General features: G+C 47.6%; 3 protein-coding genes across 10 annotated transcripts; 1 reads left to right on the top strand and 2 right to left on the bottom strand.

The window, feature by feature from the left end:
• The first annotated feature begins 119 nt into the window (after positions 1–119).
• Positions 120–4615, top strand: LOC117898765. Of its 2 annotated transcripts, XM_034808396.1 has the most exons (3): positions 120–310; positions 372–1386; positions 4606–4615. In XM_034808396.1, the coding sequence occupies exons 1-2, from the start codon at positions 165–167 to the stop codon at positions 1360–1362; spliced, it is 1137 nt and encodes a 378-aa protein (XP_034664287.1). In that variant the 5' UTR covers positions 120–164; the 3' UTR covers positions 1363–1386; positions 4606–4615. The 2 variants fall into 2 exon arrangements, with proteins under 2 accessions (XP_034664287.1, XP_034664286.1); XM_034808395.1 differs by lacking the exon at positions 4606–4615 and having other exon boundaries at positions 372–1464.
• On the bottom strand, positions 1393–17045 carry LOC117898761 (protein unc-79 homolog). Of its 7 annotated transcripts, none has more exons than XM_034808392.1 (26): positions 16936–17045; positions 16644–16752; positions 16462–16581; positions 16232–16393; positions 16003–16173; positions 15677–15952; positions 14919–15617; positions 14205–14858; positions 13876–14147; positions 13713–13814; positions 13518–13656; positions 12514–12570; positions 11568–11647; positions 11052–11114; positions 9309–9629; positions 9101–9249; positions 8312–9045; positions 7358–8245; positions 5928–6195; positions 5226–5868; positions 5083–5157; positions 3776–5023; positions 3542–3720; positions 3324–3478; positions 2362–3250; positions 1393–2299 (listed from the first exon to the last, which is right to left on the bottom strand). In XM_034808392.1, the coding sequence occupies exons 2-26, from the start codon at positions 16696–16698 to the stop codon at positions 1477–1479; spliced, it is 9222 nt and encodes a 3073-aa protein (XP_034664283.1). In that variant the 5' UTR covers positions 16699–16752; positions 16936–17045; the 3' UTR covers positions 1393–1476. The 7 variants fall into 7 exon arrangements, with proteins under 7 accessions (XP_034664283.1, XP_034664277.1, XP_034664279.1 ...); XM_034808386.1 differs by having other exon boundaries at positions 8168–8245; positions 16936–17044; XM_034808388.1 differs by lacking the exon at positions 11052–11114 and having other exon boundaries at positions 8168–8245; positions 16936–17044.
• A 1004-nt stretch (positions 17046–18049) lies between these two features.
• On the bottom strand, positions 18050–19264 carry LOC117898768. The gene is made up of 2 exons (XM_034808402.1): positions 18903–19264; positions 18050–18843 (listed from the first exon to the last, which is right to left on the bottom strand). The coding sequence occupies exons 1-2, from the start codon at positions 19141–19143 to the stop codon at positions 18458–18460; spliced, it is 627 nt and encodes a 208-aa protein (XP_034664293.1). The 5' UTR covers positions 19144–19264; the 3' UTR covers positions 18050–18457.
• Between the last annotated feature and the right edge of the window lie 7503 nt (positions 19265–26767).

Raw genomic sequence — 26767 nt, 5'->3', positions numbered from 1 at the left:
AACTAGCTAGTAAAATTAAATAGAACATCAAAATCGTCGAAAGGTTTTAATATATGAGGTATATTTCGGTATAGTTTTTAAGGGTCGTGCGGTATATTTTGCCAATAGATCTGCGGTCACACTGTAAACTGCATCCCGCGAAAATATTGCTAAAAATTGCGAAAATGAACAAAAAGTTTATTGCTGCTCCATTAAATCGCATTCCCGGCACCAGCCAGGCCAAGGAGCAGCACTGCAAAGACCTAAAGACCCTCAGCTATGCGGAACTACTGGAAATCAGAGACAGACAATCCAATTTGCTGTCATTCAAGTAAGTGGCTGCAGCGATCAGTGGCGCAGTTCACAACGAATTATTCTGATTGTTGTTACAGAAAGCGACTGCAGCAATTGCCGGACAAGGGCAGACGCCTACAAGAGTCCTACGACAAATTGCTGGACGAGATAAGGCGGCGGGACGATGTGGAGGCAACTGCCCAAATGCTCAGCGAACTGAACATCGCGTCCAAGGGAAAGATTGCGCTGAACAATCTCGAATGGAACGGCCGCGAGATTGTGGATGAGGGCGCGCATGTGGAAGATGTACTGGATAGCGATGATGAGTTCGAAATGGACCCCTTGCGGATCATAGCGCAGGGCACAATGCACGAGAAGAGGGTCAAGGTGCTGCCGCCACCCGAGAGTCTCATTACGGCTGGGGATCTGGCCGACATAGACACGTTCAAGAAGACTGCCGACTCGCCGGACTCTGCATTGGATGGCCAGAGTGCCAGCAGTTCGATACCCGCAGAGTTAATTGAGATTGATGCCAGCCTTGTGGCCGCAAAGTATCCGCCAGAGGCGCACGCATATCCCCCCGTCGATCAGCATTCCCTCTACCTCATAGACAAAACCGAACCCAAGGAGAGAAGTGCGATGCGGGAGAAGTTCCGGCCATTCCGCACAACCATCTCCAATGTGCACGACCCCGATAAGGAGCGCATACGGAAGAAGGGCAAGCACTGGGAGATCACAGCAGCCACCCCGCCACTCATCCAGTACAAGGAAGTGCAGATGGTTCCGCTGGCGGAGTCAGCCACCCTGCAGCTGGACTTTATGCAGCGCATCAAGGAGCTGAGGATACAGCAGGCAGAGCAGCGTCTGGCACAGCAGCAGGGCTCGAGCAGAGTACCCGCCTCGGGCCTCCAGCTGCCGGCGGAGTCTGTGCTAAAGACCAAGGCATCCTTCACAAATTATCGCAATCCCCAAGTGGATTATCTGATTGAGGGCCGGCAAAAGCCCAGCGAGCTAAACGAAGTGCATGACCCAACGAGCCTCGACAGAGCAGCCTCCACAAGTGGCATTCACTACACGGTCTACGAGTGACGCCCTTCCGTTCCTTGGCCATGCGTCTCGTTAACATTGTCAACTATTTAATTGTGTAGGCAACAAGAGCTACCAGATAAGAGATTACATACGATTATAGATTACGCGCCCAATTTAAATCGAATAGAACTGGGTGGCTGTGGAGGCCTGCAGCTCGATCTGGCCCATCTTGAACTGCAATCGCTGCAGCCACTTGAGCAGCGCCTCCGACCTGAAGGCCTGCTGTTCCTCGTAGTCCGGCGCACAGTCGCGCACGTTCTGCAGCCGCACGTGTAGTGTGTCCGAGAGCTGCGTCTGGGACGACAGCACGGGGCTCCACATTGGCAGCAGCTTGCCCAGCACCGTGGAGTTTGTGTCCTTGAGCGCCTCCAGCAGGCTAAGGAAGTGCAGATTGACCATTTCGGATAGCTTGGAGTTGGCACTTTGCGTCTGAAAGTCCACGCTGGACTGTGGCTGATCCTTGTTGATGGTGGGCTTGGCGTGGGACACCAGCTGCAGAATGCAGGGCGTTACCTTGGCCCAGAATTCGAAGAGCACACCCAGCGTGCCACCCTCCACATTGCTGCTGGTGTTGTGCGCCATCTGCTCCAGATACACGGTCCACAGCTGGCACAGGGTGAACGCATGGAAAAGCGAGGACATGTGCAGCACCGAGGTCTTTGACTGCTCGGCAAAGCCAGCGAATATCACCTGAATGTGATCGGCTATGTGGCAGGAGGCCTCCTGCGGCACCGGCTGCGAGTAGGTCACGCCCTGATGCTGATAGTGCACGCTGGCTGCAGGCGCTTGGCCCTGACCGGGCGGCGGATTCGGCGGAGGCGTTGGTATGGTGTGCGTCTCCTGGCGACGCTGCATCAGCACCATGTGGGTCAGCGAGCCGAGCAGCAGCCAAGAGAGCAGACGCATATGACCCACGCATTCGGTGAACTCCTTGGGACTGCAAGAAGACAAAAATCCATTGAGATGCTGGCCATTTCCCCTGACTGCTTCACTACTTACCCCTGCTGCAGGGAGGAGGGTGCATTGTTTAGCCACGGCAGATACCGGGAGACAGCCTTGTTGTCTCTGGAATTGCCTCGCGACATCTCCAGCGCCAGATACTGAGCCACAGCGCCTTTGAGCACGCCGCCCAAGGTGTCCTCGCCCAGGCCGTTGCTCGTTTGTCCGTTCTTGATCTTGCTGAGTGTGTGGAAATCGGCCAGAAAGTCAATCACATCGTTGATGTACTGCCGCAGGCAGTCGGCGGAGTTGGTGGTCAGCATGGGCGCCGCATCGGGCATGCCAGGAGCAGAGCCCGGCGGCAAGGTGCCGCCAGCATCGAGCAGCACAAATCCAATAATCACCAGCAGATTGTGATCGGGAATGTTTGACTTGAACTTCAGGGCCTGCACAAACTCAAAGATCATCTGGCGACAGAGCAGGTTCTTGTCGCGATCCTTGCTGAAGGAGCGCGTGTTGAGGGTGCACAGCTCGTAGATGGTTTGGTACTCGAGATTCGTGTGCTGCACGCAGTAGGCCATGATCTTCGAGTACGGATCGAGCAGCGTCTTGGGCACGCAGTTGAGCCGCAGCGTGGCTGCGATTATGTCCAGCATGTACTCGGCATTGCTCAGGCTCGGCATGATGACAATCACCTGCCGCAGCAGCGACTCCATGGCCTGCATGGCCTGCGACCACATCGCCAGGCCCACGCCCGATTCCGCGGGCACACACTGCAGATTCAGATACTCGGCCATGTTGCGGAAGATCACCGGCAGCTGGTCCACTGGCAGTGCCTTCTTGGACGTCAGCGACTCGCACACCATGTAGATGGGACTGGTGGCATTCAGGTCCTGGAAGTCCTGCAGCGCCTTGGCAATGCTGCGGAAATGATTGTGTCGGATTTTCACTGCAATTGTAAGAGGGGAATGTTCACAGACATGCCTCACAGATGCTCCTCCTGCGTATCACAGCTCACTCACTCTTCATTTGGGTCTGGAATACCTGCAGGAAGATGCCATTGGGCGCCAACTGATGGAGCACGCAGCGGATGAACTGCAGAGCCACCGCCTGTGCGCTGCAGGCCAAAGGCGGACCATTCTCACCCTGCCAGGAGTGTGTGGAGCTCAGACAGATGCTGCAAGGGAAAGAGTGACATTAAAGCAGGAGGAGGATTCGATTTTGAGAGTCTCTTTCGTACCGCGAAGTCATGGTGAGAATCTCTGGGAGAAAGGGCGCGGCCATGGCCGGTTCGCGGTGTATAAATGTGCCCAGAATGACGATGAATATGCCAATCTCCTCGTCCGTGTACTCTTCAATGTGGGCGCCGCAATCCGAGCAACGCTCCACGATGGTGTAGTCGCCCACGCGACGTGCGCTCTACGAATAAAGGTAATCATTCCTTGAAGACTCAAGAGATCTTTTAAAGACTTACTCCTCTAGGCACATGAGCTGTTCCATGCGATGTTCCATGTCCGTTTGTTGCCTCGCCCACACCATCCTCTCCGTCATCGTCTGGATCCGGCTCTGCGGGCTGGAAAGGAGGCGGTGGCCAGGAGCCAGCAAAGCGCGAACGTATGTCCGGTATGGCATTGGTGTCGACGTTGAAGGGTGCCAGCTTCTGGCGTGGCCGCTTGATGCTGTTGCTGGAGGTGAGGCCTCCTCCAGCGGCGACTCCTGAGCTGTGCTTCAGCTCCTGCTGCACATTCTTCAGAATGGAAGTGTGCAAATCGGCTGGCGGCTGTTGTGACGGCTGCTGGGACGTGGATGGGGCATTGGGATTCGGCGGCGATTCCAGGGCCACCTGCTTGATGAGACGACGAGGCGAGTTGGTGCGGCTGCTTGGCGTCACATCGTCCTTGGTGCTCTCCGACACATCCAGGCTGTCCTGCTTGAGGTGGCTGATGTCCGGCAGATTCAGCCCCTCCCGCACACGCTCCACCAGAGCCGCCACCGTGTCCTGGGTGCCAATGGGCAGCAGTCGCTCGGGCGTTGGAATCTCCAGAGCGGCAATGTTCTTTGGCGGTGGCAGGCCCTGCATTGCAGCATCCATCTCATCCCTGGGATTGGGCATTACGCTCATCTTGGACAGCGGCGAGTCCGGGGAGCCATAGTTCTTGTCCGTGCGCTTCAGGGACTTTGTCTGCGACTTTTTCTGGTGCCGGGAATCGTCCATGGAGGAGCTCGATGTTCCGGCACTGCACTCCACGATCGTCTTGTGGCGTCCAATGGACTTTGCGGGCCCTGCCGACGGAGCTGCAGCAGCATTTCCTCCATTGCCATTGGCCGAGCGACTGCCGCTACCGCTGCCGTTGCCGTTGCCGGAGCCGGAACAGGGCTTCCTGTCCGCTGTGCCCGGGACATCCTGCAGCGCACCGAGCGCCTTCAGATGATTGGTGGCTATGGCGGCAAACATTTTCGATGTGGAAGCGGCAGCATTCTCCAGGGATTTGTTGCGCACCGTCACCGCACGATGCACATCCACGGGTGGACTCACGATGGCCGTCTCAGTGGTCTCTGCACCCACCAAAGGAGTGACAATCATGCGCACGCCCTCCTGCAGGCTGTGACGTGTGGTGTGGGTGGTCACCAGAGTCTCGCTGGTGGTGGTGGCCTTGATTTTGGTGGTGTACGTATCACCCACTTTCGTGGTGATCATCGACTTGTGGGATTTTGTGGATTTCTGCAAAGGAAAGTTCGTGAAAGTTGCGAATCCCTGAGGAGAAAGCAACTTATCCTTACCTCCTCGGTGTACTCCAGACGCTTGCGGGTGGTGGGCATGACATCCTCAAAGTGTATGGTGTCATCGAAGGAGCCCTGCAATGGAAATCGATTCTACTTTAGCTCAAAATTACAATGTCTAAAGGTGGTAGTGTGGAACCCACCGGTGCACTGCTGCCATGCAGTGTGCTGTCCGACAGATCGCTCTCTGGTATGGCCACCAGCTCGGACTCCGTTTCATCCGCATCCAGGCTGGAGTCGTTGTACTTGCGGAACGCATGCTGCAGCTTCGGTGTGAAGGCCACGTTGCCCTTGCTCTTGGAGGCGGCACTGGTAGCCTCCGATGGAAACATCGGACTAACCGGTGGACTGGCCTCCTTGTCATCCGGATCTGTGCCCAGCGAGGGCTGGCTGACATCACGCGAGCGTGCGGCACCGCCCACACCCTGGATATCCAGTATAGTGGTCGTTGGAATCCGCCTGCACTGATGGAAGTGGCCGCGCAGGCTGTTCATGATCATGCGAATGCCCGAAATGATGTAGCCGCTGAGCGGTGGCTGGGTGTACGAGTACTTGTAGAGCACCACGAGCATGGTGAAGAGCCAGTTCCGGCGCGGATACTGCTCCAAGTGCCACAGCGAGTAGTTGAAGACAATGTTCTGATACGACTCGCCCGAGGTGTTGGTCGGATACGGGGCATACAGAATGATCTGCATGACAGAGGGCAGAATGAGACCGCCAATGAGGTGATTCTGATCCAGGACCTGCGGCAGATTGGCCAGGAAGGCATTGAAAACGGCCGACACCCTAAAAGGAAAATGGAATTTTAGATCTTTAGATTCAGGATTCCCCTTTTGGACACTCACCTGAGCGACTCTGGCGTGGTGTGGAACGTCTTGTCAATCTGATTGTGTCCCAGCAGCAGGAATAGATGCTTCAGCACAATATTCTGTGTCCTGGTCACCGGCTTGTCCTCCGAGGGAAAGGCTTGATCCGTGCGCGACATGAACTGCATCAGCATAAAGACCAGCAGATGAATGGTCTCGCGATCGGACTCCTCCAGCTCGGTGATGCGACTGAGCAGCCCAATCAGATTCTCATCATTGAGTCCCCCCAGCGAGTGGATGTGTCCATCTATTTTGGGCGGAGATCGAATGGATTATTACATGGCTGAGCACTTGCTTCAAGGGATGGGGAAGGATACACCAATCTTATTTTTTTCTGATTTTGTTTTGTTATTTGTTTTTTGGGGGACACAGCCACATGCCAATGGGTTCACAATTAGATTCGTTTTCATAGACGGATAAATTAAATTTGGTTTTGTTTTGTTTTGTTTTTGTGTCTTTGTATAATATACAGGAGGAGGAATACGAGTATGTCTCTGTTTTGGGATTACTTAGAGCCAATTGGAGGAGTTCGAATGTAAATTTATAGTCAGGTGGGTGGGTGTAGAGTTTATGGGAGAGACAGAAAGACAGAGAGAAAGGTTAGAGAAGGGGGAAAATAGAGGATATTTCTTCTTCTTTTTCTGTAGAGTGATTCGCGATAGAGAGACAGAGAGTTAGAGAGAGAGAGTGAGAGAGAGTTGTCGTTTTTGGATAGCATACATACCAGCTCGGAAGGGTTTACACACACTTAAAACGATACATGTAGTGGCAGTGATGGTGGTATTTGTTATGAAAAACTGAGTTCAATGTACACACAACTAGTAGATAATACAGTAACACATTTACGCAGCACATAGGATAGGTACAGTACAGTGGATGAGTTGAGGAATGATTTTATGTTGGTGAGGGTGCTGGCTGGCAGGATCCATGCAATGATTTTGTTTTATGTCCACTTTTCATGCATTTTAGATACAGTTTTAGTGCTCCAAGAGGCTTCCGCAAAATCCTTGAAAATACTGAAATTTTAAGCTTAGTTTGCAAAAGTTTTAAGCAATAAAAACAAGCAAATTAAATCAGTTTCTTTTACATATTAAAAGCCATCAGTTAAGGGATAAATCTTCTGCTAAAATAATACAAAAGTAAATAAAACAAAGCCAAGGCAACACTGACAATTGGTAAGCCCCAAATGTAGACATCATTCACAAGACATGCACCTAAGCAAAGGAAATCCCAGATCCAGTCATTGCTGATAATTCCCTTTGAATGATGTCCACAGTTAGGACTCAAAAATGAAAACACCGATCATCAGACACCATCGAGGGGTGTGGGAGGAGGGGAATACAACGATTAAACACAAATAAATCAGGGGTTTTTGGATACTCTCGGAACACACATGCTCTACAACCTACCTGGATTTGCCGTGCTGCTAGTGCCCGCCGCCGCCGCCGCAGCTGTGCCCGGACCCGTACCCATGGCCGTGCCCGTGCCTGGATGCGTTCCTGCATCGCATGTGCAATGCATGGGATAGGCCAGAGCCGAGGGACTGGGACTGGGCGCCGGCACGGCTGGCTGCGGTGGCAGCAGATTGGGTGCCGACGGATGCTTTTGGAAATGGGAGTGAAAGGAGTATCCCGAGGGATGGGGATTTGCTGCTGCTGCTGTCGAGCTGCTTGCTGTAGCTGCTGCTGCTGCTGTTGCTGCTGCCGTGGTTGTGATGCCTCCGTGTTGCTCCGGTTGGCTGGAGCCTGTGGCGGTTGCTGCTGCGGCTGCGGCTGCTGCTGCTGCCTGGGAGCGTAGCAGCGTCTCCGCCTCCTGCAACGTGGGCATCGGACTGTGGTGACTGGGGGGTGCTGGTGGCACGCAATGCACTAAATACTGATGGCTCTGACTATGAGCCGAGGCTAGACTTGATGTGGTTGCTACTTGTGCACTACTACCGGCTGTATGATGATGATGCGATGATGCTGAATGATGGTGGGGATGTACGTGTGCGTGTGGTTGTGGGTGGGGGTGTGGGTGGGGGTGTGGGTGATGGTGGGACGAATGGTGATAGGGAAAGGCCGTGTGTGGCGTATGCTGGTGGATGGGACAGGGCAGCGAAGGTCGTGTGGGTCGTGTGGCGGTCATTGTTGCCGTGGTCGTTGCTGAACTATGACTAGCCGGATTGGCGCTCTGGCTGCTGCCAGACGCACCCCCACTACTACTGCCCAGGAACTGACCCAGTCCGAAGCGCGAGGTCTTCCGCTTGAGTATTGGCGCCGACACCTGACGGCTGTAGATCTTCTCCTTTTCGGGCACTGCACAAAAACAAACGAAATTAGTTCCTGAGTGATCTCAGGATGGGGAAAGACTTTTATGCTCACCAAATTTACTATCCTGACGCGGTGCCATGCTGGCCGGTGCCGACATGGTCCTCTTGTAGGGCCACTTGGTGCCAAAGGAGGCGCTCAGCGTCTTGGCCATGCTGCCACTCGTGTCCGACTGACTGAGGGCCTCCCTGGCCTTTAGGATCTTGGCAGACAGAGCCTCGCTGCCATTGTCCGAGTTGCGCAGATCCCGCAGGTACGAGATGTCGCCGCACTTCTCCAGATTGATTTGCGCCTCAACGAACAAAGTGTCGAAGCGATTGAGGAAAAAGTCCCAGCCGAGCAGCCTGCGGTCGGAGAGGGAGTTGTGCAGCTGATAGACGGACTGCAGCACCACCGGGCGATCCACAATGAAGAGATCGAACTGGGACTCTAAGCAGAAGAGCAGTGACCGTATTGCCGTGTCATGAATCGTACCGATATAGAGCGTCGCCCGCTGCGCCACATACACATTGATGTCATCCATGCTGGCAATGAGATGACAGAAGGCCGTGGCCAGTGCCGTTTGCAGGCCCACCTCGGAGCGCAGCGGCGTCGAATCCATAAAACGTGTAATCACGGTTACTCGTTCCACTGCTGTGAAGCGAACACGCCAATCCGAATCGTGAAAGGCCTCCTGCACCACGCGCCAAAACACATCCGAGCCCAGCGGCAGCGTGATGCAGTGCAGCAGCAATGGCACACCCACCTGGCAGATGTGCGAATGTTCGGCATTGCAAAGCTCCCACAGGCTGCAAAGGGAGGACAAGAGACTTAGATGAGATCTTTAAGAGAAGTCTCACTCACTTTTTGATGAGTAAATTCTCCTGGCACCAAATGAAGAAGCCACGCTGCTCTCTGGCCGCCTTGGCTAGCGCATCTCCATGAAGCGCCATCGTATTGAGGCACTGCAGCACATAGTAGAGTATCTCTGGCTTCTTGATGGTGGGTATTTCCTATCAAAAATCAAGCATTAGTGGCAGATCTTGGGAAGAACCCAACGAACAGTTCGTACCGTCAGCAGCTGATGAATGTACTGCAGCGGTTGAGGCAGCGTGTCCAGCGTAAATTTGAATTTTCCCACAGACGTGTGCCAGAAGTCGTCGCTGTCCTCCTCCTCCTCGTCCTCGTCCGAGCCACTGCCATTCTCGCCGCCACAGGCGTTGCTGCCATTGGCACCGTTCTCACCCATCACCGAGGCCTTGGTGACGCTGACATTAGCGCTGCCCACATCCGCATCGGAGAGGGTTATAGAACGGGCTATGGCACGATCTGTGGGCAGTATGGAGGCCAGATCGAGTTGCTCGGAAACTGTCTCAACAGTGGCCGTCATGATCTGAATTAGACAGGACAGAGCGGAGCAAACCGTTAGAGAAAATTCAAACTGCAGTGAATTTTACATAACACTTTTTACATCATATTTACACAGGGTGGTTTACATGGTGTGTGTGTGTGTGAGTGTGAGTGTGTGGGTGTGTATATATCTTACATTCCGTATATACATACAACACATGTAGATAAGTGCAATGCTTTGGGGGGAGATACTTGCGACATGTCGATTACACTTACATGTTCGCTTTCGTTAAGTTTATGTAGGAAACGAAATTAATTATACATCGAATAAAAACTGTTACATGTTACATGTACATATGTAAAATTGCATAAAACTTTTGTTTGATTACATTTCTGGTGCATATATTTCTGTGATTTATAGTAGATTTTTGGTTTATTCTTTGGTGGCAGAGTGCTGTACATTGAACATGCTCTTCAACAATGATCCAAAAAAGGAATGTAAAACCGTAACGAAAGAGGGAAAAACTATCTGTAAGGTGAGTTAAAATCAGAGTCAGCATGGAACGCAATATTTACATGATAAAATAATCAATACAAATATGTAAATTTAAAAAAATATGTCAAATATGTTCAAAGTGTAGAATTAAATTTATTAGGTTTTTTCTGGTTTTTCTCGTAATTTATATTCACACACATACAAGATACTTTGAGACACAGTAGTTGAAAAAATGAATAGAAAAAGTGGTACAAAAAATTGGAATAAAAATCTATTATTTTGTTCAAAGAAATGTTAAAGATCTATGAAGTAAAAGAAAGCGCTCCTTGACTGGCATATTTCTCTTGGAGTAAAAGCCTCGCGATTTCCCAGCCTATCCCTTGTATGCCACTACTATATATTTATCTAATGAAAGTAAATATGATTCTTACGTCGTTTTCCATCTTTTGTAATAAATAAATGTTCACGTGGAATCTAATTTTCCGCTATAATATTGTCTAAACCTATTACAGACCTGCTCTAAAAAGCCTGTAGGTAAATGTTACACCTCTAAAGGTAATATAAATATATAAAAAAAGTTATATAAAAATAAAAGCTGTTTTTTGTTAGGAATATTGAAAAACAATTATGGAAATTAGTTGGAAATAAAGGACAAGAACACTCTGTACATTTATTTACACTTAACACGAAGAGTACGTACGAAGATTGGTTTTTGGTCTGGACACAGAAACAAAACATACGATATTGAAAAAACATATTGGAATGGTACAATTATCGAATCGAATTGTTGTAGTAGGGGAGTTTGGGGATTGGTTTTTTAATTGGGATTGGGCAAATGATAGAACTAATATAGTATAAAACAAACACTTGCACAGCTTAGCGCTGTGCTGTTCGGTAAATTGTTTTGGTTTGGTTTGGTTTCGTTTTGGTTTGGTTTTTGTTTGTCGTTTTAATGAATGCACAAAGTACCTCGTCTGTGGCGTGAACTTTTCTCAATTCATTACTATCAACTGAATGCCCATTTTCGTTATTCTATAAAAAATACATGAAGAAATGAAAACGGTTTGTATAATCGTTGGACAAATTTCGAATTGGTATTGGAGTTTGTTTGGAGGTTGGTGGTTTGTGTTTTCTTTTTGGGTGGGTGGGAACGAAACGTAAAATGAAACAACTTGAAATGCTCACTTATTATTTGATTTTTTGTTTTTTTGTTGCTGTAATTAATTAGTTTTGAATATTTTATATGGATTATTGTATAAGTATATGGTTATGGGGAGGGTGTTTCAATATACCTACAGTCAACGCATAATATTTGAAGTTATATTTTGCTTATTAATCTGTTCTTTTTGTTTTTTTTCTTTATAGTTATTATTATTATTGTGATGTGTCGAAAACTTTTAAGGTTGAAATATGGTTCGCAATAATAGAGGGGAACTAAAGAACATAATGTGGGTAGAGAGTATTAATGGTGATCGAAATACATACGGAACAGACGTGGGGCATATGGACGAGCACACCGCCAACAGAGTGCGGTTCGGGTTGGGGCACTGCCACCGGCACAGGACCTTCAGGAAGAGAATTATCAATGGGTATTAGTGTGGTTGTTATGGCAAACAGATCAATCGTTTCAGCTATAATGAAGTTTGTGGTCAACATACAAATGAATGGCATTCACTAATCGATCATGCATTCCAGTACATATACATATATAGAAAACCTATAGGAAAATTCATGGAAAATTCTCACATGCAGATAGATTGCGGCCAATCGGTAGGTTCGGGTTGGGTAGGGTCTATGTAGCTGTGTGTGCAAAGTTTAAGCAGAACTTTTGTTAAATTTAGTAGCCAATTTTAATGCTTAAACAGGGCAAACACTTCAGGAGTTAGTCCTACTGTGGAAGGGTTATAGATGGGTTGTTCAGTGTGTGTAGAGAGAGAGAAGAGTGGAGTGGAGTATTATATTTGTAACCGAACCGAAAGATAATCGTGTGCTAAACTCAGAGCTATTAGGGCGGGCTGTCATACTACTACGAAAGTTCAACTATTTTTGGTAGACATAAAAGCTTTTTATTTGTTTGTTTGTTTTGGGGTAATGCTAAATCATAGTACTCTAGTCAAGCTAAACAGAGGATAGTCAGTAGAGACAGTGTAGTGTAGACAGAGAGAGAGAGAGAGAGACGTTTAGTGTGTGTGTGACTGAAAGTGAAACTCTATTATTGTCTTTTTCTGGTGTGGTTTTGTCAGTGACTTTTGGAGGGTTTGGTGTGGAGTTGGTGTTTTTCTTTGCAGTTATTGCAACGAAATGTGTCTTCAACAAAAGGTTTAATAATGTTAATGTAAATTTGTAATTGTTATTTTTTGTTGTTTTTGTTTTCGGTTTTTTGTTTGGTTTTTTTTGTAACGAATGAAAAATTTGCTTGTTGGTGCATCACCTGCCATTATAATAATTTTTCCATCGTCTGAAAAGAATTGATCTAGCTTAAAGATATCTGATAGATGATTGGATAGATTCGATTTAGTATTTCGTTATGTTAGCAGTTTTGTTGTAGTATTTTTCATGATCAGAACGGAGAGAAGAGTTATATTCAAGTGTGAGCCAGAGAGAGAGAGAGAGAGAGAGTTACAGTTATGTCGTACTCGCGGAAGGGTGCGAACGAGCGAGCGAGCGAGCGAGCGAGCGAGCGAACGAGACAGTTATATTATTTGATATTTTTTTGTACAGGCAGACGCGCAGTAGTAGTAGGTGGTATATATATGTTAGAGATAGAGAGAGAGAAATAGATACACATATTTATGTAGAGAGAGATAGCAAGATAGACAAATAGTTATGGTTGAAAAAGATAAGTTACAATTGATGATAATATGATGATTGAATGGATCGTTTAGATGGGTTCTTTAGTTGGTTGTTTGCTTGGTTCGTTGAGCGTTTGAGTTGAGGTTTTTTAGTCTGGGATTTTTGTTTAGTTCAAGGGTCAAAGTAGGGTACTTTACAAGGCATAGCAGTGCAGGTTACTAGATTGTTTGTTGATGTAGTTACAAAAGTTCAGTTTGCTGTTTTTTAAACGTGGGGATTCTCTTTAGACTAAAGTAAGTTTGTTTACAAGGACGCCTGGGGGCATCACATACCATTCGCCTGCAAAACGCTTTATAAATAGTATTTATATATGTATAAATGTATGGTTGAGTCCAGGCTCAAAGTACAGTCTACAATTAGCTACATTTTTGGGTGACGTTTCACTGCTTTTACTTTTACGGTGGATAGGTTATTTATAGGTGACTTCGGGGGGTACGGGGTTTCGGTTGGGGTTTGGGGATTGCTTTGACGACAGTCTTCTATATGTTACAATCGAGTTTCGTTGTCGGGTTAGGGGTAGGGTTAGGGGGTGGTCTTCAAATCAAATCAAACAAAACATTTTGGCAAAAGTCTGAAGCGTACCTGCAAATCCTCCAAGCGGACCCAGGGGTATGGGCAGGGGCGCCATGGACAGCGAGACATCTCGGGTCTTTTCCTTGTCCGACTCTGGCGGGGATTTGCGCGATGACTTTTCCTCCTCGATTATGTCCTCAATGGGAATCTTAAAATGCACATTGTATGAATGCCATTGGCACTTTTATCTGTAGTAACACTCACATCTGGGGGCCGAACGGGATTCAAAGGCGCCATAAACTGAACCAATTTTGTGGACAACTGATGCCACATAATGGAGGCCTCGCAGTAAGCGCATTCAGCCACCTAAAAAGGGGTTTAAAATTGATTTAATTTGCTTACAAATCCCACGAGTGGATGGGACTACCTTCAGGGCGCACACATGACTGCTGAGACCCACACGAGCCGCTGTAACCATGCACTTGATCAGCCGCGAGACATTCTCGCACACACTCGTATGAATGCCCATGTGCTGCTCGACGTCCTGCAGCTCCATCTGCTTCAAGAGGATGTCCAGCATGAGGATGCAACAGGTGAGATTGTGTTCGGCATCCGTTGAAAATTCCGTGTGGCGATTGGTGGGTGCCTCATCATCCGATATGGCCGACGTGTTTCCAGAGTCATCCTCCACCACAGGAGCTGCAAAATCAATTGGTTAATCCGTGGATTTATTATTATTCTTAGATCGAGTCTCACAAATGGAACTGCGTCTGGGGGGATTGGCCATCTCTGCTTTGGTCTCCTTGCAGGGCACTTTGGGTGCCTTCGGCAGCTGCAGCTGCGCCGCATCCTTCTCGCGCATCAACTCGTGCTGAATGCCGTACTTCATAATGCGAACGCCGTCGCCGAACATGGCAAAGAGCTGCAGCAGCGGAATGAGGATCTCCAGCTTCGTGAGTATCTGCAGCCAGTGGAGCGCCTGTTGTTGGACCTTGGCGGTGGTTTTCTCAAAGCGAATGGCCACAAAGTTGTACATTGTCTTGGCATCGAAGCCCAGGGGCGACATCTCTGGGTCGAGTATTTTGCTGAGGACAATCTTCAGCTCGTTGAGCTCCTTCTCGGCCACGTCGTTGGTGATGGCCTCCATCCAGTGGGGCATGACATAGTCCCAGATCTCCGAGGTGATCACCTCGTACGGCACCAGGCAGATCAGACGCTGCAGACCCTCCTTCAGGTGGCTGGTGCGAGAGGCCAGCGTCTCCCAATGACCGCCGACACGGGCATACTCGGGTGGATGGGGCAGCAGACAGGCGATGAAGACGTTGTAGTGAATGCGGCAGATCTCCTTCAGCCAATTGCAGACATGATCCACTTTTAGCTTCTCAATGGTGCTCTCCACCTGACCAGCAGCTGAAAAGAGAAAACGTAGAGGGTTAAGAGCAAGCTTCTGCCGACAATGGAGGCCTTTACCATCATAGGAATAGGCCGTGACATGGAACCAATGGAAGAGCATGCTCAGAATTCTGCCCAGCACCTCGACGGGCGTGTCGGCAGTGGGTGTGCAGCGACCGACGAGCAGCCAAATGCCATAGCGGCCCAGCCTCTGACGCTCCTCGCGCGAAATATTATCCGCCGTGGCCGAGGAGCCGTTCTTCTTGGCATCCGAGGACGACGACTCCTTGCCTGGCTCAAAGTTGAGCGGCTTGGACTCCCGCAAAAGGCTCACCACCGACTCCACCATATGCATCTGCATCTCGGGATCCATCTGCCAGGCGGGCTGCAGGCTGCGGTGCACCACATGATCGCCGCCGCGTCGCGAATTATGCCTGTTGCTGTGGCACTGGCTGCAGTAGCGAATGGGATGGTTGCCATTGAAGGTGGCACACTCCGTGGAGAAGCAGATGGAGAAGGCGGACTTCTCGTTGGAGCGGCAGTTCTTGTTCTCGCAGACCATCGACACCTGCTGCATGGGGTGCAGGATGTCGCCAAACTCCAGATTGGCATGCTCCCGATGGATCTCATTGGCGCACTCGATGCACAGATAAAGCGGCGGCGGACAGTCCGGGGCATAGGTGATGCTGATGCTATGATCGTAGCAGACCTTGGCTGCCTCTGCATTGCCAGCATTTGGGCAATGTTCGCGCTGGCAGGTGAAGGGCACAAGGTCGTCTGAGGATAAGAAATTAATATCATTAATTGCGTATCATACTTAGGAGGATTTCGCCTACTTGTTAGCTTGGAGAGCAAGACTTTGCGATCAAAGAGATTGGCATCGAAGGCGGGCCAGTAGTAGAAGAGCAGCTTGGCCGCCGAGGAGCGGGAGACGGCAGTGCCGTAGGCCACCACGCACAGGATATCCTTGACGACATTATGCTTGAGGGTCATCAGGCACTCCAGCAGCTGGCAGTGGTGGGCGGGGTTGTTGGAATACTGCAGCACCATCATAATGACAGAGGAGACAGACTGACAGGCTTGGCACTCCTGTTCATCGGAGCTGCGACGAGCTGACAGAAATCATTAGAAATAATTCCCCAAAAGAGCTGGGACTACTTACTTATAGTAAAGGGTAAGATATAGTAGCACAGGGCATTGACTATGTCCTGATGCAGTGCTGGTGGTAGTACAGATATGGTAGAGCTAACAAGATAGGGTAGGTTATCAATTAGATCCTTGTCGAGGAAGGGTAGAATGCAGCTTAGGCACTGCAGCAGAGCTTTGCCGAAAACTGCAAGACCAAAAGAGGGATTAGGGGAATGCGGGAATGGCAAGCGATCTGTTCGCACCGATTTGTCCATACTGGATGCAAGGTGCCACATCGATGAGCATAGTTAGGGCATTATAGAGATTGCCATATTCAAGATTGGGATAGGCAGACATGCGGGTGGGATCTTCAAGGGGATCCCGTATAAGTTCGTGCGGAGAAGTGCGCACATCTTTAAGGACAGCTGCAAGAACACCCAAATGAATCATTAAATAGTTCTATAGCTATAGGGGATATTGGGGATATGCTCACTTAGTAGAGTTTGTGAAAAGTATTTGATATTGTTGGCAATATCAACGCCAGAGGGGGCGGGTAAGACATTGTGCAATAGACGTACGTGGTATTCATGAAGGGCTCTCAATTTTGCCTGAACTGCAATCGAGGAAAGACACATATTAAAATGATACTAAGACTGATACTGGTCTGATACCTACAGGCGGCAGCACGAGTGCCCATGTTGATGAGTTGCACCTTAAAGCTGCCAGTCATTATATCAGACAAATCCTTAGCATTGCCGAAACTGCTGCCGAGGGACTTCGCATTCTGCAACAAAGAGAAAACCATTGAGAAAATGTAAAGCTTACGTAATGCTTGGAGCACCCCCGCCTGAGGATGCTGTCGCTGTGGGAAAACACTTCAAAACATATGAAATTTCATGGCAATCCAAGAGGTTTCATAGTCCACAGCTGCCCCAGGGGCTTAGGTTTATGGTTTTATTAAATTTACCTCGAAATTTGTTAGTTTTTTCAATAGATTTGCAATTTTTTACGGGTGTTACAGCAAGGCTTGACCACAAAGAAAAATCTCTACAACTAAACTGAAGAAACTTTTCGGTGTGTATCCTGCGCGATTTTGATAACTGTTGGATGCGCCGCCACCTCCCTGAAGTTTAAATATCCTTTTAGTTGAGTTTTAGACACTTTTTGGATGGATTTATGACTCGTGCGCACTCTTAAGACATTAAACTAGTCAACTTTTAAACATTTCTATAATATTTCTTAATAAGTGCAAAGGTATTTCCATAAATTCGAGTTGGGGTTTGAGTTCTTGACCCACTTTGGCCACACACCCTCGACAGCAGCCGAGGGAAAACAGCTGCTCGATGTAGGACATGCGCATATCGCGTGTTTATCTCACATTTTCCGCATTTTCCGGTCGCACTTTTCACCCCACAACAAGTGTTTGTTTTGGTCTATCCATGTGTAAATATTTACTATCTCTAGGAGCACTCCAGAGTTTGCGCAGTCTCCAGGCAATATTTGTAAATATCTCACAGATGTTTCTACTCTCAGACGATGTGCAACTGGTGGGCGTCGCTCTTTGGAGAATTTTGGGTTTGTGTAGAGTGGGAGAGGAATTAATTACTTAAACCTATTTTACAAGAGATAATAGTCTATGGGAGCTATTCGCGAGGAAAATGCTTGATTGTAGATTCATTGAAGAACTTATACTCTTGACATTTGCTTTGATTTTACTGTCACTTATAATTATTGATTCATTTCTCAATAAATTGAACAATAAACATTTACTTCTTCAGCAAATTGCTATTGGGCCTCCCCCTTTGTTCCACAATTAAATACTCATTTACCCAATGAGATGCACCTTTTTGGGGGTGGTGTTCCTTTTGTTTTTAGGGCTTCATTGGAAAGCGAAAACCTCAACGCTATCCAGGGGTTTGTCTGACTAATGCGGCACCTTGTGACCCTGGTTCCAAAACGTGTTTTTGGACTGGTAACCGACACCCTGCGTAGAGCCAACATTTTAACAACTGATTTAACTGAACTCTGTGACCCAAAGGATGGGCTGTCTGAGGATTGGTTTACACACAAGACGGCAAGGATTACATTTTACATGCATATCCATATGCAGCAGCATTTATTTTGAAGCTCTGCTTGCAATTAAGCATTTTGCGCCTCGAGCAGCAAAAGGCCTTCGGTAAATAGGCGCCAATCCTTTTTAGTTTGTGTAACAATTGAAAATAGATTGGAAGTTTGTCTGGGAAGAGTGTAACGCTTTGAGTGCGTAAAGTGTAGTCTACAAGTCCCCTTGTGTAGAGGTTAGTGTAGGTAATTGCCAAGAGGTAAGTGTATAAATGTTTAGGTAGTTTTTGTCTCTGTCATCCTCCAGCGCCTGAAGGACGCTTTCAGTAAACGACTCCGATTTTTACGGGCTTCATGGACCACTATCAATGTATCGATGTTTAGTTAAAGTGTTTGCCAAGAGGTAATAAGTGTGCATGGATGTGTTCTTAGTGTTTTTCAAATTCATTCTGCAGCTCCTGCAGAGTAATATCCACAACGGCCGGCTGCTGCTGCTGGTTCACGTTTGGAGTTTCAGCCTCCTCCTCGCGATCATCCTGACCCTCGGACATCTCGTCCAATTGGCTCTGATCTTGCTTCACCTGCTGCAGTTCGTGCACCTCCTCCACGCCGTCGGACATGGCGCCAATGCCATCCTGCTTCTGGGTCTTGGTGCGATTGAAAAGCTGCTTCCAGTAGCCCGATATCGACTCCTTAATGGTGGGCTTCATATTGGGCGACGGCTTGTTTTTGAACTGGCCCTGCTCCAGCTCATGCTCCTCGGCAGCGTCCGTGGCCTCATTGCTAGTCGAAGAAGATGGTTCCTCGGAGCCATCTATAAAGGATAAACCTGGAATTAATTCGAGTTTCTCTTCAAGTTATCGAGTGCCTTACCCTTGTGTGCATGCTTGAAGCGCGTAAAGAAACGTCCCACCGTATTGTTCTTGCTTGGATCCTTCTGGCGCACGGCTGATTCGGTCACATCTTGCAGCTCATCCTGCAAGTTGTGCGGCTTCTTGCTCAGCTTGAAGAAGCGCTTTAACGAACTGGACTTTGGTGTGGCTGTCGACGAGGCCACCGATCCGGCAATGCCCTCCTCTGGATCGGCCAGTGGTACATCCTGCATATTGGACATTTTTTGTATCCAAAATGCCAATCAAAAATGTTTTAAAAAATGTTTTTAATTGTGAAATTTGTATTTTCAGACAAAATTTCGACTGGGCTGTTCGTCACGTATGAAAAATATATTGCAAGTGAACAAACAGCTCGCCACGACTGTGCAAAGGAAAGTCAGCGCCTACTTCCCCCTACGAAATTCTCTCGCTGTGCAACACTGATTTTATTTTTTGGATGATGTATGTAGTTCCCCGAACGAAACTCTACTGGAACTGAGCTCTACGTCCGTGTTAACATGTAAAGTCAAGGCCTGTTTGCAAAAAGGAAAACCTCTCTCTGTATCTGTCGGCCAACTTGGATATGGAAAATGTTAATGGGGCTTCCATTCAGTGTTGGTTCGTACAATTTGGAAATGTATATGTTATCGTTGGCAATTTGGCCAACGCTCTCGGGTAACATGTGTTAACAACGACAACGAAACAACGAAACAACAAAACGGGTTTCAATTGATCCGATTTTAATTTTATTTTACCCCTCAGCCAATCGACAAAAAGCGCAGAGGGAAACCAAAGCAAAAACCAATTCATTCAATATGTGCACACGGGACACAATACCCCCTTGTTATTCCGTGTGTTTTGCCATTGTTCCAAATGTCCGCTTCGATGTCCGCTTCGATGTGTGTGGAGTGGGAGGCCCACCAACAAAGTCGTTTCGCAAAATCAATTTGAAGGAACTCTGGTGGCGATTCCTGCTGTCGACACGCTGCACTCTCCACTCCTCCGAAGAGTACTTTAATTTATGTAGTTATGTGCCGGCAGATACCACGAAAACAATGGACTTTTGTTCGCTGCTGAGGTGTTGAGATTTTAAACGATTACGCGAGTACGAGAGTACGAGGCACGCAAAAAGGAAGCTTTAATGTTTCATATTAATTTCCTACAACTACCCCTCGGTCATGCACACTCACAAAAAGCTAATGGCAAAAGCGCACCCTCAGACAAACAAAACAACAAAGAGACATCAATAAATCATCAAGAATGAAACAAGGAAAAAGGGAAATGAACAAGGATAATGCCATCTACAACATCTGCTCAACTGCACTCCACACTCCACTCCACTCCACTCTGCACTCACTCTCCAGGCAAAAGTGTGAAAATGTCAGCGACAATGGGGGGCTGTGGCACATAGAACCGGGCGCCATATAATGGCCAAAACGGAAATGTTGTTTGCAGCAAATTCATGGCCAATACACAGTTGCAACAAGAGCCGGCATAAGCACCCCCTGAGGGCTTACGCAGCAGCAGCAGCCACCACACCAAAGGATGGGAGAGGGAGAGAGAGCTACAACAATGGCAGCAGAAGCTGCAACTTGCAACTGCAACTGGAGACCGCAAAATGTGTTGTTGCCAGACTGAAAGACAGACAGACAGACACACAGCCCTCAAGGCAATGGTTGGGGAGATGATGGGAGATGCTGCTTCTGTAGCTGCTGTGGCAGAGGCAACTCATAAGTTGGTCTGGCAGACAAATCCTCAGAGCAAGTGCATTCATTCATTGGCAATAACAATCAAACTGCTGTTGGCAGTTGGAAGCCTCCTCCTGCCCCATGTTGCACACACATTTGCAATGCCATTCAACTTGTTTGTGCTCTGCCTGCCGACAACAGCAACCAGCCAGAGCTACAGCCAGAGCTACAGCCACAGTCAGAGCAAACCACAAACCATTTTGTGTTGTTGACTTTAATATTTCGGTTTTGGGTTGAAGTGCAACACAATCAAACAACAATCCCCTCATCCCCTCCAGAATTAAGACCGAATAGATATCTCTTCTATGTGGGAAAGGTAAACCTTAGCTATGAACAGTAACCGATAAAGAATCCACAGTCGTAAATCGTGGAATTTTTCCTACATTTTGGCACTGCCGTTCCGTTTGGTTTTATAGATTTACAATATTTACATAGTTGCCGCAGTCCCAGCCCTCAGTGCAGTCCAGTCCACAGATAACGAAGCGATAAAGAGTTCAATCGCTTCGGTTTATTGGCCCCCGTGGCTGGGCCGGGGGGAATATCTTCCAAGGTTTTTTCAATTACCGCTTGCCGAAGAGTCTCGTCTGCATTTTAAATAAATATCATTGTTTAATGATAATAATAATCCAGCCATTTCTATGTGTGCATTGTGTAATCATTGATAAAAATGGGTGGGTTATACATTTTTTATGACCTCACACTTTCACTTTATCGATGAGGATTGCATGAAGGAGTGGGGAGAACTCGTTGCATTAAGGGAGAATAATCATGGACAGAACATCGCGCTTAAAAATTACCTTAATATTCGATTTAGACAGAAGACGTTGCTTGATTCGAAATGTGGCACTCCATGGCCTCATTCTGTCAGTTTATCGAGGAAGAGTACATGACGGAGCAACAGTTTGTTTCTCAAGAAGATGTGCAGTCCTTAAATGATAAAAATCCTGATTAATAATCGTAATATGTCCAAGAAATGTATCCATTTTAACCGAAGATATGCCTGCCATTTCCTTTGTTTTCTTTTGATTATTTCACACTCTCCCAGCATCGATAGGCTGCCCTTCCAAATGAGCACCACCTGCAGGAGTAGCATAATCTTCATTAATAAGTCACAATATGTGTACGAAGTTAATCAATAATATCCAGTAGCCATAAATTGGAGGCGCCTGGATATCGACTGATGGCTATCAAAGGCGCCAGGCAACGGCTGCGCCAGTCACCAGAATGTCAACGGTTTAATAAATAAAATCAGTCAGCAGCAGCAGCAGCAACAGCCTCTGGCCAGATGGGGAGCAGGCGGCTCGCGACTGCAATTAAAAAAAAAGTGCAGCACACATACAAAAAAAGGGAAGCCAAGTGCGGCAAAGATCGACTCAGAGATCAGTCAGAGCAGAGGTCTCCCCGATGATGTGGCTGTCGTCGTTGTTGTCGTTGTCTGTGTCGTCGTGTGCGACAGGAGCTGATTGTCGTCGCTGCGATCCGAATCAGAATCGGAATCAGCATCGAAATCAGCGTCGACACTGCGATATTTGAGTCTCGGGTCTGCAGAATTATGATCGATTTATTATGCGACAACAAGCGACGGTGCAACAGGAACAGGCAACGGCGACAAGAGACGGCTGCGACATGGCTAACGACAACACACAGAGACATGGCCAAGTGGCTGTGACAGGTTTGGGGGCTCCGACGTGGATGGTATGGTGGCTCTTCTCTCGGGTTCTTGGCCCACAGAATATGCGCAAGACATTGATTTTCGCCAGGTAATGAGGCAACTCATTAATCATTTTTTCGTTGCGCACACAGCCGCCGCCGCCACCAGACACTGGCTGCGGGGATTATGTTGCTTGCAACAGGCACACACACACACTGTGACAATGGCAACTGTTGCTTTGGCTGCTGCTGGTGGCTCTGACGGAATGTTGGCAACATGTTGGGGCATGCAGCCAAAGCCGCTGGCTGGGATCGGGACAGCTGCACCACCACCACCACCACCACCACCACCAGCCGCTTCTCATCTCTCTCGTTCTCTCCTGGCACCGCCTGGCTGGCTGCTGCTGCTGCTGTTGCTGCTGCTGCTGCTGTCTGCTGTCTTCTCTTCTTGTTCTCTGCTTGATTTTGTTAACCTTTTGACCATTTGAAGTTATTTTTGTATGCTTTACTGCCAATTTGGTGGTCATTGGCCATTCACTTGACTTGCGCCTGTTGCCTGCTTGTCCGCCTGTCTCTCTGCGGTTGCTCTTTTGGCACACAACGACGCACCATGTCTGACAGTTTTGGCCGATTGCCTGCCTCGCTCGCTCCCTGGCTGCCGCTTGCTTGTGTCGTGCGTTGCTTTGCCTTCGCGGTCGCGGTCATCTCCTGGCTGGCTTGTGGCACACACACACACACAGAGAGACACTGGCTGTGCCAGGATGGCAGATTGAATGATGCTGCAGCGGATCTGGTTGGCTATAGTTCGGGTTGGTACCAATGAATGCTCTATAGATGGAAGAAGAGTGTGAATGAGATTTTGTTTTATTTTATGAGTAAAAACTTACCAAAACTCAGAGGGACAAAGCTATAGTCTGCAGTGGAAGTCCGCAGTGCTTTTACTCGATAAATCTATAGAGAAATCATTGAAAATTCTTTTAAAAACAGATCCTCCGAGTGATACTTACTCGCAAATCTAGATCCCAGCGAAGCTCTTAGGCCTCACTGCTTTCTGGACTCCCTAGTTAATACTTATACATAAAAGTGGCTTCCTTCCCTTGCTTACGAACCTCTTCTTCAATTCATAGTACACTGTCCAGAAAAGAGTACTCTCCCTGTACAGGGTATACACCCGACCAGGCACCTGCGTTGGCCTATTGCACTTGTCTCTCGTCGCACAGTTTGTGGCCACAGCTTGTAAATGCTTGTCGTCGTCGCTTGGCCGTTTTGGGGGCCATTAGCCTTCGCCTTTGGGCACACGCACTCCACTCCACAATCCGTACACGAAAATTTCTGGCAAAATTTCTTCATTTCCTTCTGCAGTTGTTGTTGCTGTTGCTGTTGTTGTTGCTGGCAATTATTTATAGTTGTTTCTGATGTATTCAATTTATTATGCAGAGACGCAGATGCAGATGCATATTTGCTGTTAGAAAGTTTTTGCTAAATACACGGGCGGACTCACGGGCGGACTCACGGGCACGGGATGGATCGATGGATGACGTTGAACATATTGGGGAATAGTTCATAATGCAAGCAGCAAACAGAAAAATAAACAGATTTATTAGTTCTTTGATATTCGCATTTGATTAACGATTCCTCCGCTACCATTAATCGTATTTCCACCGATCTCTATTGGCTCTATCAAAAGCCACTTAAAGTTCATCACACTTCAGGTGGTAATTAATTACAGCAGCAAAAAAAAAGAGCAAAGCTCTAAGTCTCCGCTTGGTAAGAGATCTCTTCTCGGTAATTAAGAGACAACTTAATTTTGAAGGTCCACAGCCAGAAGGCAGCAGGCAGCAGCCTCCGATCGACATGCAATTTTCCATGCATTAAAAGTTTAAAGGCCAGAAGCAGGCAGCAGCTTCAGCTAGCGCTCGAGATAAAAAACATTTTCTAATTTATTAATATGTTCAAGAGTTGACTCTTGGACACAAAACATACACACACGAGAGGGAAAAAATGTATTTAACAAACTAGCGATCGACTGACAGCGAACATAGATCGCCATGGACCATTAGAAAGCGATTAGATAGCGATACAGATACAGATACTGCGGTAGATACGTATCCACCGAAAGACATATGTAGCCCACGAGCATACATACACCGCCGAAACAATGTCAGTTTGGTGGGTTACATCTGGGTGTCCCCCCCTGGATACCACTGGCTACTGGCTACGCTCTGGCTATACCCTGGCTACCCCCTTGCTAATGCTAAAAGTCGAACGAACAATGGCAGCTAAACATGGCATGGGTAACAGTTTAATTTGCCTCCTCCTGCTGCTCCTCCGAGCGGGAGGGAGACAAACAAAAATGCCGCTACACGCCGATACTTAATGTATCCGCCAGATACGTAACTGAGCAACAAACAGAAGAAAAAAAACCATATAAAATACCGCTCTCAATCTCAGGACTAAACAAAAGCAAATCTAAACAGTAAGCAGCAGCAGCACAAGAGAAAAAACACCAACTGCAGTTATCGCTCATTATGGGATCGCTTGATCAATGGTTTCGAACGGGGAGAGAGAGCGATCTACCCCGCAAAAAAAAAAACGCACACAGACGGTAGACTGTAGACTGCAGAAAACAAAGGAGCTTCAGGTCAGGCCAACAAGTGTTGGCACAAACAACACAGCCCCAGAGGCCAGAGGCAACGACCAGACAAAAAGTCAGAGCCAAAAACGGTAACAATAAAGCAGCTTCCGTCTGGCATCCTTTTTCGGTGCTCATTTTGCATGCGTTGGCTATGGAAAAAAAGCGTAGCAATACTTAATACTTAATACCCGTTGAAAATTAGTTCAAAAACTGTAGGGTATGTGGTCGAGACGCACTTTATGGGGCTCTACTTTGGGGTCTCTAGGGAGAATCTAAATTTGTATAGCTAAGAGCTTTGAAATGAAAATAAATATACTTCTATGTGAGGATACTTTTTTCGGCATTAAATCTGAAAATATTGAAAACATTCTACATATGTTCATTTTATCCTTTAATTTCTTTTAACCCTTTTGCAGCTGCCTTCAGCTGTCTGCTTTGGCCGAATCTTTGATCCCATTTCATTATGCTAATAAAGCATTTAATTAACGCACCATTTATGGGCATCAACCCGAACATCGAGTGGAGTTTACTTTCCATTGGCCTCCGCCTCAACCTCAACCACATCCAGAGAGCCAGCTCCATCTGCATTCTCTCCTGCAGAGCTCGCGCGCGATCCATCCACATCCTCATTCATATCTCCATTGTGGTGCGTGCAGCGTATCGGCCAGGGAAAAAACACAGCTGCGGTTTAGGCGGCATTATGGCTAAGACCGCAGCAAAAAAAAGCACAAAACACAAAACAAAACCTTAAGTAAAGTAAAACAGAAACAAAAATGCGGTAACCGCAAATGTTTTGCTGTAATTTCTGGTGTTTTTTTCTGGTCGTTTTTTGCTTAAACGTTTTCGATTTGGTAGCAGCTACAGATGCAGATACAGATACACTTTTGAGATATACTTTCAATGCCCTGGCCTTCTGCCTTGAGCAGAAGGCTGCTGCTTTTTTGTTCGATTGCCAAATGACATTGAAAGGCATAGGGTTTTTAGTCGATTTTGATTCAAGCGAAATGCGGCCAGAAATTTCGTTTCGGTCGAGCAGTTATGTAGCAGGGCGGTTCTTGATCGTTTTTATAGAGCTTTTCGTTTTTTCTCTGAAGATTGAAAGGTCCTGGGAATTGATTTGTGTAGTCAGGGTATTTGTATCCCATGTCTGTCAACATTTCTGTTCTCAAAATCAGTTAATTTCGATGCTTACTGCATCTAACTATAAATCAGAAATCACTTCTCGGGCTTCCAATAATTTATCCGCATTAAACGAAGAATTCATTGCATTCTTCTCACATTTTCTATCTAGTTTCTAAGCAAATCCTAAGTAGTTTTCTATGTCAGCGGCTCACATTACGCGCCCGTTTTGGTGGCACCTATAACCATTTTCCATATTCATGGCCAAACTGCATAGCGACTCAGAAGCCAACTCCCAACTCCCATGCCTATACGCACAACTCCTCGCCAGCTGTCAAACGGAACAATGATAATTTCCACAAACCAAAAACTGGCTTCCACTTCCCCTCCCTCTTCTGCTGAAAAAAAAAATACAGAGTCCAAAGAAACATTTTGGCCAGTACCGTTAGCGCGGCCATAACCCATCAATTATATTGTAATGATGTCTGGGACGGCTTCAGTGGAAGCTACTTCACCGAATGCTACTTCTGCTGCTGCTGCAGTCGCATCTTCAGAAATCATGAGCAACAGGAATGGCAACTGCAGAACATGCTCATTATCAACGTATAGGTTGGTGGAGCTACGAGCTACGAGGGGAAGCGGTACGGGATTGAGTATTAGAATGCAAGCAGAGAGATCCCAGAGAGACGAGCATTCAAGTTCGAAAAGGAAAAC

This window comes from Drosophila subobscura, chromosome O (genome assembly GCF_008121235.1).
Source record: "Drosophila subobscura isolate 14011-0131.10 chromosome O, UCBerk_Dsub_1.0, whole genome shotgun sequence".
In the NCBI taxonomy this organism is placed as follows: Eukaryota; Metazoa; Arthropoda; class Insecta; order Diptera; family Drosophilidae; genus Drosophila; species Drosophila subobscura.
The sequence above is the reverse complement of the archived record's forward strand: the minus strand, read 5'-3'. Positions and strand labels throughout refer to the sequence as shown.